This window comes from Balaenoptera physalus, assembly GCF_965194825.1.
Source record: "Balaenoptera physalus genome assembly, chromosome: 17".
In the NCBI taxonomy this organism is placed as follows: Eukaryota; Metazoa; Chordata; class Mammalia; order Artiodactyla; family Balaenopteridae; genus Balaenoptera; species Balaenoptera physalus.
Genome location: NC_138895.1, coordinates 43,880,972 through 43,899,983, shown reverse-complemented (window position 1 = coordinate 43,899,983; position 19,012 = coordinate 43,880,972). Strand labels below are relative to the sequence as shown.

Here is a 19,012-nt window from a genome sequence, read left to right as displayed (position 1 = left end):
TGATTTAAAGTAATAAACATATTTTAATAAAAATAACTATTTTCAAAGACAAAAGGAATGTTAAGAAGAATGGCATTGTTTTAATCTTTGCACATCTCTTTAATGTCTGGATTAATTGAGAACAGTTGGATTCTCATTTCTGTTTCTGCATTCATTTTGTTGCTGTATGCTGTTTTGGTTGAAATATTTAAAGAAAAACTCTCCTTACACAGTGTTAATAGTGTAATAACGCTTCACATAATTATGGATATTCTTTGATACTAGACCAAAACTCAACAAGTGGTGGTTTCTTAAATGCTAGTTGGAATGTATAATCTGAAACCATATTAATGCCTTTTTGGGGATATTCCTTTATGCTAAAATCCATCAAATTATGTTTTAATTTGAATGGGTCTTTTACACATGTATGACCCTAAAAACAGTCTCAAAGACCTCTAGAGGTCCCTGGACCATACTTTAAGAAACCTCATCCTAGAGGAAAGGGGCAGAATAAAGAATTATTCCACCACTGATATGAATTATGGCACCTTCCTCCATTCTATTTCTGCCTCTTAGAAGGCAAATGTGTCTATGGTTGGTTTGGGTTTCAATTAATATCTTTTTTTTCTGGGTACATTTTGTTAAACAGGAAAGCCCTTTATGTATGTCAATGCTACAGACTTGGATGATCCAGCCACACCCAATGGCCAGCTTATTTATCAAATTATCATGCAGCTTCCCAAGGTCAACAATGTCATGTACTTTCAGATCAACAACAAAACGGGGGCAATTTCACTTACTCGAGAAGGTAAGTTAAGTGATGCCCTCATATGACTCCATGAGTCAGTAAAAAGGACCTAGATCTGTATCACCTTCAGAGACATTTCCTTTTCTTTTCTCTCCTACTTCCCATAGGATCCCAGGAACTGGATCCTTTGAAGAATCCTTCCTACAAGCTGGTGGTCTCAGTGGAGGACATGGGAGGCCAGAATGATCATTCCTTTAGTGACAGCACATCTGTGGATATTATGGTGAAGGAGAATATTTGGAAAGCACCAGAACCAGTGGAGATTGAAGAAAACTCAACTAATCCTTACCCCATTAAAATCACTCAGGTAGTGCCCAAGGAATGCCTAGAGCTTACCCAGTCAATCAGCACTTACATTGTAGGGGCCCACCCTCATGGTCTTCACTGACATTTTTGCATAGCATCATTATGAAGCAAACTAAATAGACAAGGTCTCTGGCCCCAAGTCTCTGGAGTTTGCCATCATGGGTAAACTCTGGACTTTACAACTTGGATTCAGATATATATATGTGTATATATATATATATATATATATATATATATATATATACACATATATATATGAGTTTTAAAAGAGAACTTCACTCACCTTCACCTTCCAAGTAGATAATACTGTTGTTCCCTGTCAGTAGTGTAGGATATGGCTGCCCTAGAGTGGGTTGTATATGGTACATGTACATGATTCAAATTTGGGGCTGCAAATTATTTTTGAAAAGCTGTTTTTTATTCCTTTGGGAAAAATCTCTATGCGAAAGACTCAACCCACCACAGGCTGAAGAACAGAGATAAGACTGGTCAAGTGTAAAAGCTGAGTAGACAACCTTTACCCTTGGAGCCCACCCCTGCCAACTCCATCTCCTGTGGGTACCTCTCCCCTCCATTCAAACCCTCCCCTGGTCCCACCTCTATGGCTGGTGTTCAACCTGAGCCCCCTCCTCTTTCTTTAGCTCCTGGAAATCCACTCTGGTGTTCACCCAGATCTGATCTTTTCTGGAAGATCAGGAAGTTTCTTGACACAAAAGCTGTGAGTTAATGGGAGAGCACTGGATTTGGAAACAGATAAACTGTTATGAGCCCCAACTTCTCACCAATAAAATGGGGATAATAACAGATCTTTGGGTTGTTGTGGATATTAATTAGTATCTGTGGAAGTGAATAAAAGTTATTAATGTTATGAAGGAGTTGTAGTCTGTAGTAGCCCTAATTTTTTTTAGATGACACTGTTGTTGTTAAGGGGTACTGGAATCGCCTATCCCACCATATCTATTGTCTAACTTAAAAGGATTTTTATTTATTAAACGTTGAATTAATGAATTTCACCTTCAGAGGAAAAAAAAAAAAGAATGAAAGCAAGAAATATTCTGCTTTACGAGCTAAGAAAGTATGTCAGGACTCTTTACCATGAGAATTTCAGATTGGGTTCCTTTACTAAAGTCTTCCTGTTTATTGTTTAGGTTACCTTCATAAGGATTTGTAAATGCTAAAAAGAACACATACACATTGTTTTCTCTTAGGGCTGTCAAAGAAAAGAAAATCTAAAGAGCCACACCCAGTACCTAGGCCTGGGGAAGGTGCTTTGTGTGTCTTGAAACTGAAGAAGAGTGGAGGGGGACAGCTCAAGAGAGAAGAACTTAGGCTGAATTTTTAGGGCATAAAAGGAGCTCGCTTACAACTAAGAACATGGTCTTTGGCTTGGACAGAGGGTGTGCTTAAATAACTAGAAAGGGATACCCTTCCCAGCCTGGTTTGAGAGAATAGTTTAGTGTGGAAATTTCAAATGGCTGTAAGACTATAGGCAAGTCACTTAAATTTTTGTGCCCTAGTTTCCCCATTTATAAGGTGGGGATAACAATAGTCTCTACCTCATGGGGCTGTTTGAGGATTTAATGAGATAACATATAAAAGTGTTTAGAATTATGTCTGGAATGGGGTAAAACCCTCAATACTTGTTGTTATTAGTAGTAGACTATCAGATAGGCCAGGCTCTGTCTGTAGCAAGTAGACAGGTCTTACTATTGAGTTTATTGATTTTTTTTTTCAAACATCTTTATTGGAGTATAATTGCTTTACAATGTTGTGTTAGTTTCTGCTGTATAACAAAGTGAATCAGCTATATTCACTTATATCCCCATATCCCCTCCATCTTACACCTCCCTCCCACCCTCCCTATCCCACCCTTCTACGTGGTCACAGAGCACCGAGCTGATCTCCCTGTGCTATGCAGCGGCTTCCCACTAGCTATCTATTTTACATTTGGTAGTGTATATATGTCCATGCTACTCTCTCACTTCGTCCCAGCTTACCCTTCCCCCTCCCCATGTCCTCAAGTCCATTCTCTATGTCTGCGTCTTTATTCCTGTCCTGCCCCTAGGTTCATCAGAACCATTTTTTTCTTAGATTCCATATACATGTGTTAGCATATGGGATTTGTTTTTCTCTTTCTGACTTACTTCACTCTGTATGACAGACTCTAGGTTCATCCACCTCACTACAAATAACTCAATTTTGTTTCTTTTTATGGCTGAGTAATATTCCATTGTATATATATGTCACATCTTCTTTATCCATTCATCTATCAATGGACACTTAGGTTGCTTCCATGTCCTGGCTATTGTAAATAGTACTGCAATGAATATTGTGGTACATGTCTCTTTTAAAATTATGATTCTCTCAGGGTATATGCCCAGTAGTGGGATTGCTGGGTCATATGGTAGTTCTATTTTTAGTGTTTTAAGGAACCTCCATACTGTTCTCCATAGTGGCTGTATCAATTTACATTCCCACCAACAATGCAGGAGGGTTCCCTTTTCACCACACCTTTTCCAGCATTTATTGTTTCTAGATTTTTTGATGATGGCCATTCTGACCGGTGTGACGTGATACCTCATTGTGGTTTTGATTTGCATTTCTCTAATGATTAGTGATGTTGAGCATCCTTTCATGTGTTTGTTGGCAATGTGTATGTCTTCTTTGGAGAAATGTCTATTTAGGTCTTCTGCCCATTTTCGGATTGGGTTGTTTATTTTTTTGATATTGAGCTGCATGAGCTGCTTGTATATTTTGGAGATTAATCCTTTGTCAGTTGCTTGGTTTGCAATATTTTCTCCCATTCTGAGGGTTGTCTTTTCGTCTTGTTTATGGTTTCCTTTCCCATTTGTTTATTTTTGTTTTTATTTCCATTTCTCTAGGAGGTGGGTCAAAAAGGATCTTGCTGTGATTTATGTCATAGAGTATTCTGCCTATGTTTTCCTCTAAGAGTTTGATAGTGTCTGGCCTTACATTTAGGTCTTTAATCCATTTTGAGTTTATTTTTGTGTATGGTGTTAGGAAGTGTTCTAATTTAATTCTTTTACATGTAGTTGTCCAATTTTCCCAGAACCACTTTATTGATTTTTTTTGCCAAGTTGTTCACAAAACAACTCTAGGAGTTGGCAAATATTCTTTGTTTTAAAAAAGTAATTAATTAGTTAATTTATTTCTTTCTGGCTGCGTTGGGTCTTCGTTGCTGCACGCAGGCTTTTCTCTAGTTGTGGTGAGTGGGGGCTGCTCTTCGTTGCGGTGCGCAGGCTTCACATTGTGGTGGCTTCTCTTGTTGTGGATCATGGGCTCTAGGCACGCGGGCTTCAGTAGTTGTGGCTCGCGGGCTCTAGAGCGCAGGCTCAGTAGTTGTGGTGCATGGGCTTAGTTGCTCCGCAGCATGTGGGATCTTCCCTCACCAGGGATCGAACCCGTGTTGCCTGCATTGGCAGGTGGATTCTTAACCACTGCACCACCAGGGAAGTCTGTTGACAAATATTCTTATCCCTGAAGTCTTTAAGACTAAAGATTTAAGGGAGGAATGTTCTTTACTTATGTGTCGTTTGTCTTGCTTAAATAATAGCATGGTGAAGAACTGAAAGTGTCTCATCATCTTCACTGGTGAGTTCTGGGAGCTTGTTGTCCATCAGGGCTTAGTGCTCAGATAATGCCACTACTAAGTACATTTTGTTTCTTAAATTGGTGTTTCATGACATGAAGTCTTCACATTCGGACTTCCAAAAGAACAACCCACAAACTCTTTAGAGGGTTCACAAAGAATTGCTTTAGAAAAGAAAGATACCCTTATGTGCTTATTTGGAGCAATATAACTTAGTAAAAAGGAGAAAAAAGGGGAGGGATTATTTTAAGCTGAAAATGAAAAATGTAATTTAGTAGTTATAAGAAACCACAGACATCTAAACAAGGTTGTCAGAAATTTCAAATCGAGAACCAGAAAATTGTTTATTTCCTTTCCAGTTCTCTCTGTCTGGATGTATCTTTCCTAACAATTCACTTTGGGCCCTGTAGGTGCAGTGGAATGATCCAGGTGCACTATATTCATTAGTGGACAAGGAGAAGCCATCAAAATTCCCATTTTCAATCGACCAGGAAGGAGATATCTATGTGACTCAGCCCTTGGACCGAGAAGAAAAGGACGCAGTGAGTAAAATTAGGAGGAGTTTCACAGGTGATGAGATCCTGGGCCCATGGATATCTGAGAGCAGAAACAATTTTACTTAACACCCTGCCCCCCACCAATATCCCCCAAACTGTGTTCTGAACCTCAGTGCATTATTGCTCTCAGAGACTTGATAATACCCCGACAAATTCAACCCATTTTATATTTTCTCATTTCCCAATTCTAAGCGAATTGATGATAAGGGGATAAATGAAATAGCATTGAAATAGTTGTTTTCTCTGCCTTTTAAAGGAGATGATGAAGGATTCATGTCTTAACTCTGATCTCGTTGTAGTATGTTTTTTATGCGGTTGCAAAGGATGAGCATGGAAAACCACTCGCCTTTCCACTGCAAATTCAAGTGAAAGTTAAAGACATTAATGATAATCCACCTACATGTCCATCTGCAGTGACTGTACTTGAGGTCCAGGAGAATGAACAAATAGGTAAGAAACCGTGTATCTGTCCTCCCTATGTTAACTCTGTAATCCCTTTCTCCTCTTTGTCAGGTAAAAGATGGGCAGGTAAACCTGATTGGGGATCAGTGGTCCATGCCCAGCACAGCATAGAGGTAGAATAGACTTTGGGACTCACATAGGTACAGTATTTAATTTCAAGCAATATCTGGGAAGTGTTTTAAAATTGGAGATTTTATAACTACTACCCCTACTCCTAGCACTGTTACTGCCACTACTATTACTACTACTACTACCACCCTTACCACTACCACTAGCACCGTAACCATTTACACCAGTATCCTGTATACATGTATAAGGTTATCTCTTTGCAAGGTTTTTTTTTTTTTTTTTTTAGATTTTATTTATTTATTTACTTATTTACTTATTTACTTATTGGCTGCATTGGATCTTCCGTTGCTGTGCACCGGCTTTCTCTAGTTACAGTGAGTGGGGGCTAGTCTTCGTTGCTGTGCGAGGGCTTTTCATTGCAGTGGCTTCTCTTGTTGTGGAGCACAGGCTCTAGGCACACAGGCTTCAGTAGTTGTGGCACACGGGTTTCAGTAGTTGTGGCTCACTGGCTCAAGAGAGCAGGCTCAGTAGTTGTGGCACACGGGCTTAGTTGCTCCACAGCATGTGGGACCTTCCCAGACCAGGGCTCGAACCCGTGTCCCCTGCATTGGCAGGCGGATTCTTTTTATTTTTTTTTATAATTCATCTATTTTATTTATTTTTGGCTGCGTTGGGTCTCCGTTGGTGCGCGCGGGCCCTCTCCAGCTGTGGAGAGCGTGGGCCACTCTTCGTTGCGGTGCGCATGCCTATTGTGGTGGCTTCTCTTGCTGTGGAGCACGGGCTCCAGGCTCATGGGCTTCAGTAGTTGTGGCACGCGGGCTCAGCAGTTGTGGCACACGGGCTCAGTAGCTCCGCGGCACGTGGGATCCTCCCGGACCAGGGCCCGAACCTGCGTCTCCTGCATTGGCAGGAGGATTCTTAACCACTGCACCACCAGGGAAGCCCCTGCAAGGTTTTTCCATAGATTCTTATTTGCCTTCAACAAACTCAGTGACAGGTAAAATCCCATCAAATTTGCTAAATAATTTAAACAAACATTCACACTCAATGTCAGATATCCTGCAATTGACCCTTGATTGTCCCTCTCTAGGAAGCTGATAATAGCGCATGAGGCTGGAAGATGAAGTTCAAATCCTATCTGTTTTTGTCCTTTTGTTCTTGACCTGTTTTGTTTCCTTGTACTGTGCCAGGATAGCTTTAGTTTTGTACAGGGACAACTACTATTAGAGCACTGTGATTTCTGGGAGTTTTATGACTTTGCTGGATTTGGGACACCTATTGTCTATTACCCCTTGGTGTTGAGCCCATTGGCTGAGCAGGCTGGCATTGCTTGAAATGTTTTTGTCTGTTTCGTGTAAGTTTCAGGGCTTACAGGGTTAGCAGGCTCCCATGACTACCATTCCCAGGGCTTGGCTGCCCTTGTAGGCAGATCCTCACCTGCTTCATGGGCATTCTCATCATTTTCTTTTGATCTCTTTACTCTTCTTGCCACACACTTTTCACACAGTGGGTGCTGTCTTGGTGGCTTGGTGGACACTGCTCACATGGCTTGCTTGCTCAATGCTCACTTTTTTTCCTTCTTGCTGTCAAGAGTCACATGTAGGCTACCTATTGTCAGTGTGTTCTGCTTAGGTCTTCTCTTTTTCATTTATTCCAGTTATTCTTACAACAGGAAGTATTAAATGACAGTTTGAAGGATTTCAGTTAATTATAAGGAAGAATCTTCTAAAGTGACAGTGGAGTAACAATGAAATGTGTGACAATAGCCAAGAAACACTTATGGCATCACCCTTTTTGAAAACATGGGATGGTCTGTGATGCTGAATGAAGGCAGAAGACCTTTGAAGACCTTTGTAGATGATACCTCAAGTCTCTTTGCACAGGGCCTAACATTTAGTGTATTAGTCATCTATGTTGCATAACAAATTGTCCCAAAATTTAGCAGCTTAAAACAGCAAACATTTATTATCTCACAGTTTCTGTGAGTCAGGAATCTGGATATGGGGTGCATGCCTTTGATTCAGAATTTGGATGTGAGGTGAGTGCCTTTGATTCAGAGAGAGAGAGAAAGAGAAAGAGAGAGAGCTCAGAAAATGGCAAGTAAGATGGAAGTCAGTCTTCTTATAACTAATCTCAGAAGTAACATCCCATAACTTTTGCCATATTCATTAGAAATGAGTCACTAGGCCCAGTTCACACTCAAAAGGAGGAGGTTACACCAAGGCATCAATATCAGGGTTGGGGGGATTGCTGGGAGCCACCGTAGAGGCTGCCTGCCTTATTTGGGAGGAGGACAGTACTAGTTTTCTGAAGCTGCTAAGGATGTCATTGTTGGTAAAATAAATTGTTCAGAGGTGCAGCATGTTCTTTGCATCTCCAAAAGTGAGAATTTATTTTGTAACAATATTTCACAAAGTCTTGAATTGTGGACTTAATGGACCAGGAATTCTTATAAATCAACACAGATTGAGTCTATTTTCTATATGTAGCCCAAAGGGGTACAAAAAATGTCCCTGCCTTTTGGGGGCTTACCGTCTAGCTCAATAAAATACTCGATTATCCCTTAGTATATTTATATTCTCCTGTTTGGTGTCTTATATTGGCCAGAATCTTGTGGGACTTATGTCCCCAAGTCTCAGCAATAACAACATTAATTCTGAAATCCCACCTGCTACCAAGACCTTTGTGTTCATACGGGAACTTTACCCTCTTGTAAAAGCCCCACCTCCCTAAAGTATTTCTGAGTGCCCCAAGAGTTGCTGTATGTACCTCTGAATCAATTTGGGCTGGCCTTTATCACTCAGGGACATGGCACTTCTTTGACTCCTGGCTCATTCATAAGTTCTCTGCTCCCACTGAGTGGCATCTCCTACTGGAATTTCCCTGTCACTGACGTCAACAGACTTCACGGTGCCTCTGACAGCTGGAGGTTTCCTCCGTGGTGAGAGAAGGACAGTGTCCTCTGTGTTATGCTCACTTGCTGGGGGAAAGGTCCAGAGCAGGGCTGCTCAGACACCAAACAATCACAGAAGTTTGCAAGACACTCTTTCATTCCAACACACAGATGCTTTTCTTACAAGGGCAGATGCATATTCCAAAGGTGACTCAGTTGTTTGTGAAAGCAGAAATGGCAGCAGCTGCAACACTAGATATGTGTTCTCTTCTGCTACCCACGTTGCCCCTCCTCCCCAGCCCATGAGACACATCTGCTCGTGACAGCTCCATCATAGACATAACATAGGTACTTCCATTCCTCCCCTCACAAACCCTCCAAATCTCCCAGTAAATCAGTAGATGCAAAGTAACATGGGGGAGGGGATGAAACCGACCTCCACAAGTGGGGAATACATATTCAAGTTTTAGCCCTCACATGGGATTCTGGCTGTGTGTAGAGAAACCCACAATTCCCATTTCACGGAGCAAGATGACCCAGCACCAACCAGAACTCACCCAGACCTGGGTGGAGCACTGAGTCAGAGCCGGACTTCTGGAACTCCCTGGACTGAGAAGTCAATAGAAATAAAACTTAGGACTATAAACTGCAGCAAGGCAGAGACAGTGTCTGCCTGCTCTCTGTCCCGTGCCTGTCTTTATCTTTGGGGTGGAGTCAGTCTCTGCCATTTTTCCAGAAAGTTACTTAGAAGTAACCACGGTTGGCTTGTCCTTGTTAAGTTTTACCGTTTGCCTTGTGTATTAGTATCTGAGGGTGGCCGTAACAAATTACCACAGACTTGGTGACTTAAAACAACAGAAATTTATTTGCTAAGAGTTCTGGAGACTAGAAGTCTGAAATCAAGGTGCCAGCTAGGGGAGAAGTCTTGCTTGCCTCTTCTGGCTTCTTGTGGCTCCTTGGCTGCTTGTGGCAGCATCACTGCAGTCTCTGCGCTCTCTTCACATTGCCTCCTCCTCCTCTGTGGGCATCTCTGTGTCTTCTCTTCCTCTTATAAGAACGCCCATCACTGGATTTAAGGCCCACTCCAAATGCAGGATGAGGGACTTCCCTGGTGGTGCAGTGGTTAAGAATACGCCTGCAAATGCAGGGGACACAGGTTCGATCCCTGGTCCGGGGAGACCCCACATGCTGCGGAGCAATTAAGCCGCGTGCCACAACTACTGAGCTTGCGCTCTAGAGCCCGCGAACCACAACTACTGAGCCTGTGTGCCATAACTATTGAAACCCATGTGCCTAGAACCTGTGCTCTGCAACAAGAGAAGCCACCGCAATGAGAAGCCCACACACTGCAACGAAGAGTAGCCCCCTCTTGCCACAACTAGAGAAAGCCCGTGCACAGCAAGAAGACCCAACATAGCCAAAAGTAAATTAAAAAAAAAAAAAAAAGCAAATCCAAGATGACTTCATCTCAAGATCCTGGATTATGTCCTCCCAAAATTTATATGATGAAGTCCTAACCTCCAGCACCTCAAAGTGTGACTATTATTTAGAGATTGGATCTTTAAAGAGGTAATTAAGTTAAAATGATGTCATTAGTATGGGTCTTAAGCCAATATGACTGGTGTCCTTCTAAGAAGAAAAAATCTGGATAGATACAAGTACTGGGGAAGACCATCTGAAAACATGCACCAGACAGTTATCTACAAGCCAAGGAGAAAGGTCTCAGAAGACATCAGCCCTGCTGACACCTTGATCTCAGACCTCTAGTATCCAGAAACTGTGAGAAAATAAGTTTCTGTTGTTAAAGCCATCCAGTTTGTGGTACTTTGTTATGGTGCCCCTAGCAGACTAAGACACTTCTCCACACACTGCACTACTGAAAGGGTTAGAAGAACCAACATCGATCTAAGAACTTTAGTCTGCTACTCAAAGTTACTTCCAGTGCTTTCTAGGAACCTGATTCTTCAGTGAAATCATTTTTTAATAGAGTAAAAAGAGCCTATAATGGATGGGTTTCCTTCTTTTCTTCTCTACAGGGAGCAGTATTGGAACACTTATTGCTCATGACATGGATGAAGAAAACACTATCAACAGTGTTTTAGAATACAGAATTGTGGATCAAACCCCCAAAGTTCCTAGAGATGGACTCTTCCTGGTCCAAATCTACTCAGGAACATTCCAGTTAGCCGTGCAGTCTTTGCGGAAGCGAGACACTCCGCAGTACAATTTGACAGTAGAGGTGTCTGACAAAGGTTAGTATCGCGTTCACTGTGTCAAGAGTGATAACACTTGTTTTCTTTCTAGTTGTGATTTGTTAGGCTGCTCTAATGCCTGGGTGTATTACAGAAGGATGCTGTTTAAGAGTTCTTGCTTCCTATGTAAAACACAGCATAAAGGCAGCAGGCCCAACATGGTAACGGCCAGAGTTGCAGCTTAGGCAACGTTATTATGTTGGTTCCTTGAGAAGAAGATGCCCAAGAGGGGATTAAATATATAAGGATTTTATTAGGGGAATTGCCTATGAGAAAAAATGGGGAGGGATACAGAGAAGGCTGGGCGAGCCATCAGAACTCAATATAAGCCGGACGCTGAGTGAAGGAGAGAAGGAAGGACAGTGGTGGGAGTACCATAGACCACTAAGCAGTCAAAGGGAAGCTCAGCAAGGTCATTAGGAGTCCAAAGTTGGCCGTGGAAGGAGTCTGTGATCTCCAAAACAGGCCTACCTTAGCCTGCCGGCCTTGCTCTGTCACTGGCTTGGGGCAGCCAATGGGAAGCAAGGCCTTGGTGCAAATGTGGTGATGGGTTTCAGAGCAAGGCGGCATGTTGTCAATTAAGATCTCTGGTGTTAGGGGTTGGCAAGGCACGTTGTCATGGCCACCATGGTCACAAACAAGAAAATTAGTTGTATTTCCCAAGTCTCCCTTTCAGACTCAAAGGATTCTACTATATGACAGTGAAGGAAAAATATATCGTTTGGGAAGTTTTGTCTTCTTATATTAGCTTCTAGTTGGCCATTTGACGATATCTGGAGACATTCTTCCTTACGCCTTATACAATTTCAAAGCAAGTGGTTTTTAATCTGTGTTAAGTCATGAGACCCTTTGAGAATCTGATGGAAACTATGAATTCCTAAACAAATGTACACATTATCAACAAATCGCACAGACACACAAACTTACATGAACTCAGGGGCAGGCTTATTTTAAGATCATTAATACTCCTAGGTTAAGAATCTTTCTTTAACTAGCACTGAATCTTAGATTACCAAATAGTTCAGTGATTGTTATGTTACAAGAGAGAGATTATACAGGTGTGCGGAAGTGAAGAGCATCATTTCATACTGTGCGTCACATTTTTTTTTCATTACACAGTTGCTGAGATACTGAAGAGAGCTGGGGTTTAGCAGGCCCCCGAAGCAGAATGTTTGAGACATAGTGATTAGGCAAATATTGAGGGCCTAACATAATGTCTAGTGTTATGTTAAGAGGTACAATAGAAGTGGGTATAATAAATCACCCCTGTCCATGATGAGCTGACAATCTCACACCATTAGCCAGCCATTCTTTCAGCAGCTATTGAGCATTTACCATGATTGAGGCACCATTCAAGGTACTGGAGATACACAAATGAATAAGACCCAGTGTCTGTCTTCAAGGAGCATTTGTGGTAGAGGAGATGGACATGTGACTAAATAAATTGTAAGAAATATGTACAAGGTAGCCCATGAAGGCAATGAGTGATTCAGTGGAGAGGGAGAGAGCTGATAAAGCTTTCTGGAAGAGGTGTCATTGATCTGAATTTTGATGGATGAATATGACAAGTTACAAAATAGTGTAGAGGCTTACAGAGGAGAAGAAAGCCCATGTGAAAATGCATGGGGACCTGAAGCAGTTTGAGGCTGCAAGAGCATCAGATTACAAATTGTCTATGTACCTGACTACATCTATAGACTATATGGACCAGATTATACAGTATATTTATATATAACTATATATGTGTATTGATGGAGTTAAACATCCAGTTGTGTACTATAGAAAATTAGACTGGTAGGCTGTAATGAACATAGTTTTACCTAAAATCAGGGAAGATCTGTTAGCCAGGAGGTCCACTGCTGGCCCAAATAAGGTTTGTGCAGAGCAGGGAGCCAGTGAGTTCAGGCCCTGGGACCTCCTGAAATCTTCAGCCATTCTTGCTGTCTACAAACGTTCTGGGGACTGGACCCGACTTGAGTTAACATCCACTTCTTTGTAATACTGTTATTATTAGATTACACGCCTGGTTTTGTGTCCAGTGCGTCGAGCACAAGCTTTAGAGCTAGGCTGTGTGAGTATATTTGTCAGGATCCCAGCAGGAAACAGACAGCCCCCTCAAAAGAAGTAACCAAAAAGTGTTTAGAGAGGGGATTATTTGTAAAGGCTGGGGGTAGGGGTTATGGGAAACCAACAGGAGGTGTGAAGCACAATGGCAGCCTTTCTTACCTGAAGGTGAGAAGGGATGAGGGAAGGTAACATTCCCTGAAGGAGCAAGGCCTGTCCCTGTGACTATAGAAGAGGCTGCTGGCAGGTGGGGAACTAGACCCTGACCCTGTTCCTCCTGCCCTTCCTTAGATCTCCTGCCAGTGCTCCCACTGGTAGAACCCAGAGGGCCAGGATGCCCACTGATGCAGTTCCTAAGGTCAGCCTCCGGGGCACAAAGCAGGGTGAAGGGCGGAGAGTGGACAGAGAGGGAAAAGAAGCGCATGGATTTGAATTCTGGCTTGACCACTAGTTAGTTGTATGACCTTGAGCAGGTCACCAACTTCTCTGTCCTTTGGCTTCCTCATTTGTGAACTCAATGAGAATGATAATTGTACCTACATCACGGAGTTAGAATGAAGATGAAATGAGTCATGCAAGCAAAGCACTTAATATGGTGCCTGGTACATAGAGAGTGCTAACAATGTCAGTTAGGACGAGAACCTTGGCTCTGTTGGAATCTACATTTTCTAGATAAACTGACGACTGCACAGAGATTTTGAGTGACATTCCCAAGCTCTCACACATCTGATAAGTAGCAGAGATATAATGTGAACAGTGGGGTTCCAAAACCCAGAGTCTTCGCCCTTGTATAATACACTACTTCATAGTTAGAACAATGGAAACCCCAACAAAAAACCTATCATGTTGGGTCTCACTGTGGATATTTCCCTGGGGACCCCATCCCCACCTGTACTCCATGCTCATCTTGGACCTAGGTTGAACCTGCTGTCTCTGACTAGGTCTCTGAATTGTCAAACCCACCCCTCAAAGCCTATGCCATCTCCCAGAGTTCTATGAGCTACCTCTGCCTCTGTAGGCTGGGCAGCCAGGCCTTTTGAAGGGGGCTAATTGTACATTTCCTCCCTCACTTGGGCCTTCCCTTTAGGGGGGCAGAAGGGATACAGGACAGTAAGTGCTGGAAGTGTTCAGAGTAGGAAAGACAACCCTCTGGGATGCTCAAAGAAGTCTTTCTAGAAGGATAGTTTTGTACTGGGCTTTGAAGGCTACATAAGTTTCACTAGCCAGAAAAGAGAGGCTTGCCTCACAGAAAAGAAACCATCTTGCTCAGGGACAAGCCTTACTGAGGAGGGGGCAGGTAGAGGGAGTGGGAAGCCCAGGGGAGCCTCTCGTGGGGTTTTCTTCAGCCCCTGGTGACCTGCTCATGGCTGCAGGTGGGGAGCAGAGAATCCCCTCACCACACAAATCTCATGTCAATAGTAAAATTGTGGCTATGGCTGTCACTTTACATGCCAACTGTTTTTCTTGCAGATTTCTGATTTTAATGCATGATTTTCAATGAAAATTTTTGTGATATGACTTTGATTTTCAGATTTCAAGACCCTCTGCTTTGTGCAGATCAACACTATTGATATCAATGATCAGATCCCCATCTTTGAAAAACCAGATGTGAGTAGTTATCACCTTGTTTTTTCTTTACTTTGTTCATATTACCTGACCCCTACTTCTGGGATAAAGACACAAACAGTAGTTAGGGAAAATGGCAGACTTAATATCTTAGTCAATGCACTGGTACCAAACTCAAGCATCATCTTCAGTGGAAATCTTCAGGGAACAGTAACATTCACTGTTATAGTATCTGGGAGCATCTGTTCTTTTTATTAGAAACTTTTGCCAACAACTCATTTATTTCAAGGACTGCTTGGAAGCTACAACCACAATCTTTGTCCAATTGAAAGGAGTTGAGTGGCTGCTTGCAGTTTGTCATTATATATTTTGTGGGTAGTAGGACAATAAATAGATGACTGCTAGGTCTCAAACAAGCATGTGTAGTCAGAATTTAAAATTTTGAATATTGGCAATTAAAACTCATTTTGTAATTATTGGATAAGAGAAAAGGGGAAGAAAATACTAATCTCTGGTTTATGCCAAAAAATGTGCCCAAGACATCTGCAAGAATTAGAATTGGGAAAAAAGAGCAGGAGAAAAAAGATCGGTTGAGTATATCAAGAGGAATTCAAGTTAACTTATTATTAATGTGGGGGTAGTTTGACCGTTGCTTCCCTTAAAATGGATGCCTCTATTTATTTATTCTGGAGAAGAGAGAAGCCCTTTTGGCTAGATTGTTGTGTTTGAAGTCAGTTTATGAGGTGGCCCAGAGCCTTGTGATTATGTTCATAAATCACAATAGGGATAAGGCAGTGACAAAGAACGGGAATTGGTTTATGGGAGGGTTTGAGGAGGTAAAAGGTGTGACAATATAACTTGTAGAGTAGGCACTGAGGTTAAGCAAGTGTGAGACTAAGAGCCTGTTTCTACTCTGCCTCTATTCTCTTGGGCATTTGGTCCTTTCTGTGTGTTGTAGTTTCCTTGCATTACCTCTAGACAGTGTTTTTAGATTGAGGGTAAGAGTCCTGCTTTGGGAATCTCAGAGCTTGGAAAGGCAAACTGGGCCTTAGAAAGGTTAGTCCACATCTTTCATTGCTGTGGTCCTTTCCTGGACCCTGCCTGTTACCATCTTCATGATCATCATGCCAAGAGACATGATCTGGGGGATTTTCAGCAGAGGAGTGGGAGATGGTCTAGGTCAGTGTTAATTAAGAGCACCTGCTTTGGAGTTGGACAAACATTGGTTTGAATCCCAATTCTGTGACCAGCTAGCTGTGTGGTCTTGGGTGGGTTTTACCTCTCCAGTCTTTTGCTCCTCTGTCAAATGGAGATGATAATATAGCTACTCAGTAGGGTGCTTTGTTTTGTTGCTTATCTTTATTGAGCACTTATTATGTGCCAGGCATTCAGGAGTTTTATATGCATTGTCTCTGTAAATCACCACAGCACACATGAAGTAGGTTCTGTTATTATTATTATTATTATCATCATCATCATCATCTCCAAGGACAGATGATGAACCTGAGACTTTAAAAAATTAGATAACTTATTTCAGTTCACCCAGGTCATAAGTGACAAGCCTAGGATTCATACCCAGGCCATTTGACTCCGAAGTTCAGGCTCTTAACCACTATTCCCTGATTGATTTAAGAATTAATTAAAATAATGTAAAGTGCCTGCCACATTGTAGGTACGCCATTCATAGTAGCTATCTATTTGTCTCAACTATAATGATAATTACAGTTATTAAACATATTGGATGTGAGTGGAAGGATACGTTTTAGAATCCTATCAGTAGATCTCTGAGACGTTGTGTTTCCTGGTATGATGGATATCAGTCTACAAGTATGACTGATGTCAAAATCAACTGTAACCCACTCATTAATAGAAAAAAACATGCTTGGTAAGTATTGACGCAAACTGTGACTTGTGTCCATTCTGAAACCAAGGAGACAAGTTTGCCCTTTGACAACTGTACTCGCTGACAATGGACATTCTCATTGTTTCCTTCCCCTGTTTCCTTCTTAGTATGGAAACCTAACTTTCCCTGAAGATACAGCCATTGGAACTGTCATCTTAACCATCCAGGCCACCGATGCCGATGAACCACATACGGGAAGTTCTAAAATCCTGTACCGAATTACACAGGGAGACAGTGAGGGACGTTTGGAGATTGAAACAGATCCCGAAACCAATACTGGATATGTCAAGGTTAAAAAGGTAAATAGCACATTGAATGGAATTTGTCTTTTTCAAAGGTTAATTTACTTAGGACCATTCAAGGACCTATAAGCAGAGGTGACATATTAGCAGTGACCTCTCGGGTGTGTGATGGACTCCTGGAACACTCTCAGTCATTCCTGTCCTCCCAAAAGACAGAAGGCAGGATTCTTGTTCTGGGTCTGTCACTAACTGACCAAGTAGCCTTTGCAGAGTGAGGTAGAATTAACATATAAAATATATAAACTACAAGATAGAAAATTTTTTAGTACAAGTATGTCCCATGAAATACTTGGGACATACTTATACTAAAAAATTGCTTGTTGTTTACCTGAAATTCCAATATAACCAGTTGTTCTATATTTTTATTTGCTAAATCTTGGGCAAGGTGGTGCTCCGGGCTTTATTTCTCTCTTTGCAAATGTGCGGTATTAGACTAGACGAACCCTATGAGCCCTTTAGGCTGTAGACTCTTTATCCTAATGGGCCAGCCATTGGCTCCTCTTTAATAATGACTGGAAATTGGTAGGTATCCTTTAATAGACAAGTTTTAATAAACAAGTTTATTCTTTCATGGCTTCTTCCCTGCCTACCCCTTACTTTCATCTTTTATGGTATTGCTGAGTCCACTGGCTCTTGCTTTGTAAGGACTGGGTAGTCTAGAGCCAAAATCTTGATTACCATGATACTTTCTTTTTAATAGAGGGTCTTCCCATCCTTCCCTCAATCTACTCCCATCCCCCACTGTGTACAGCTGAAGTTTGACCCTTTCCTCCATGGCTGCCTTACTTATGCTTTAGAGCATGTAAACAGTTTAGCAGATGACTCAATAGGAAGCAGCACTTGTCATCCAATGTAGTTAGAATTAAAAGGGGTCAGAGTTACACCAATGGAGACTTTGCAGACATGGTTGAATGCTGAAGGCAGTGTGTTGGAGGCTGCAAAAGAAAGCTCGGGAGGAAAGTTTTGACCCAGAATAAAGGAAAGCTGAAGTAGACGCTAAAAATGAAGACAAAATAGAATAATTTCACAGAAAATGAATAGAAGCACAGGGAGAAAAGTGCTAGTGCTGAAGGAAGCCCTGGGGCAGAATCTCAGAATTCTGATACCATTATGACTATATGACCCACCTCTGACAAAGAGCCTCGCTGGGTTTTAGCTGTGAGGTTTTTGTGTGGACCTACTCAACCCATTAGTATTTTGTGTGAGTCTAGAGATTTGGAAAAGGTGCCATAACATCTTCCCCCTCTATTCATGGCTGCCTACATGGAGACAAAGAACCCAGAAGAAAAGGCCAGTTTTCAGAGTTTGCAGTGGGTGGTCCAGGCAACATACGTGATCTTTTTGCAGGAGGCGGGGGCAGATAGCTTCAATCCTCCTACAGGCCCAGAGGTCTCTAGGCATCTAAGAGAAGATAAAGTCCTGTCCATCTCAGTATGAATGAGTCCCACATGTCAGTAATTTTTCACAGTGGCTTGTTGTGAATCAACTTAATTGGACCATTTGTGGCTAAAGGTCACCTATAGGGAAAAATTGGTAACCTTGATGATTAACAGTAAGTGAGGGCTGTAAGTATCCTCCCACACGCTCTTGACATGAGGAGGTATGTTACAGTACAGCAGGCCTCTGGCCAAAATCTTTGTCACATCCTTATTTTGTTTGTGGTTATATTCCAAGTGTCCAGAATATTGCCTGGCACACAGTGGAGGTTCAATAAACATTGGTTGCATTGAATAAATAATTGAATTCTGTGCCACGTACAATTAATAACAAGCAGGGACAAAAACCATCATCCAACTTGTGCTTTAGGCTTGTGATGTCCCAGCTCTCTGTCCCTCAGGCACTGTGGGCACAGTACTCTAGTGAGAGGATTCATGTGACTGTCCAGAGAAAAGGTGTTGATAGACAGAACAGAACTGGCGCCCTGGAACTATGAAGGGTATAAGCTGCTGGACTAGCCAGATGCTACACTCTTGTTCATTTAATGACCAAGAGGTATACTGTATTTTTAACCAAACTGCGTGTCTTGAATACCACTAATATCACAAAACCTCTTTGTGAGATCACTTTGCTAATTAACAAACCTTCTAGTGCAGCTTGAGATAGTGTGAGCTCAAAGCCTGTAGTAGCTGCCTCTGGAGTGTGGATCTCTGATTAGGATCTGTCAAATGCTAAGTGACAGCCAGCCCAGAGGTGTGGATTCTTGATGAGGATACACTAGATGTTAGCCAACTGCCCTAGGAT

At 42.0% G+C, this 19,012-nt stretch overlaps 1 protein-coding gene across 6 annotated transcripts in view; it reads left to right on the top strand.

Moving 5' to 3' along the window:
- CDH17 (cadherin 17) overlaps positions 1–19,012 on the top strand; it is a gene marked incomplete at its 5' end in the record, with an annotated part of 100,093 nt that overhangs the window by 46,638 nt on the left and 34,443 nt on the right. For 5 of the 6 annotated variants that reach the window (XM_082433420.1, XM_082433419.1, XM_082433421.1 and 2 more), the window contains 7 exons: positions 629–787; positions 895–1,094; positions 5,114–5,245; positions 5,560–5,710; positions 10,721–10,936; positions 14,532–14,608; positions 16,577–16,768. In XM_082433420.1, the coding sequence (XP_082289546.1) occupies positions 629–787; positions 895–1,094; positions 5,114–5,245; positions 5,560–5,710; positions 10,721–10,936; positions 14,532–14,608; positions 16,577–16,768 (1,127 nt within the window). Of the gene's footprint in view, positions 1–628; positions 788–894; positions 1,095–5,113; positions 5,246–5,559; positions 5,711–10,720; positions 10,937–14,531; positions 14,609–16,576; positions 16,769–19,012 lie in introns of those variants that run through there. The other variant, XM_082433422.1, reaches the window with a different exon arrangement.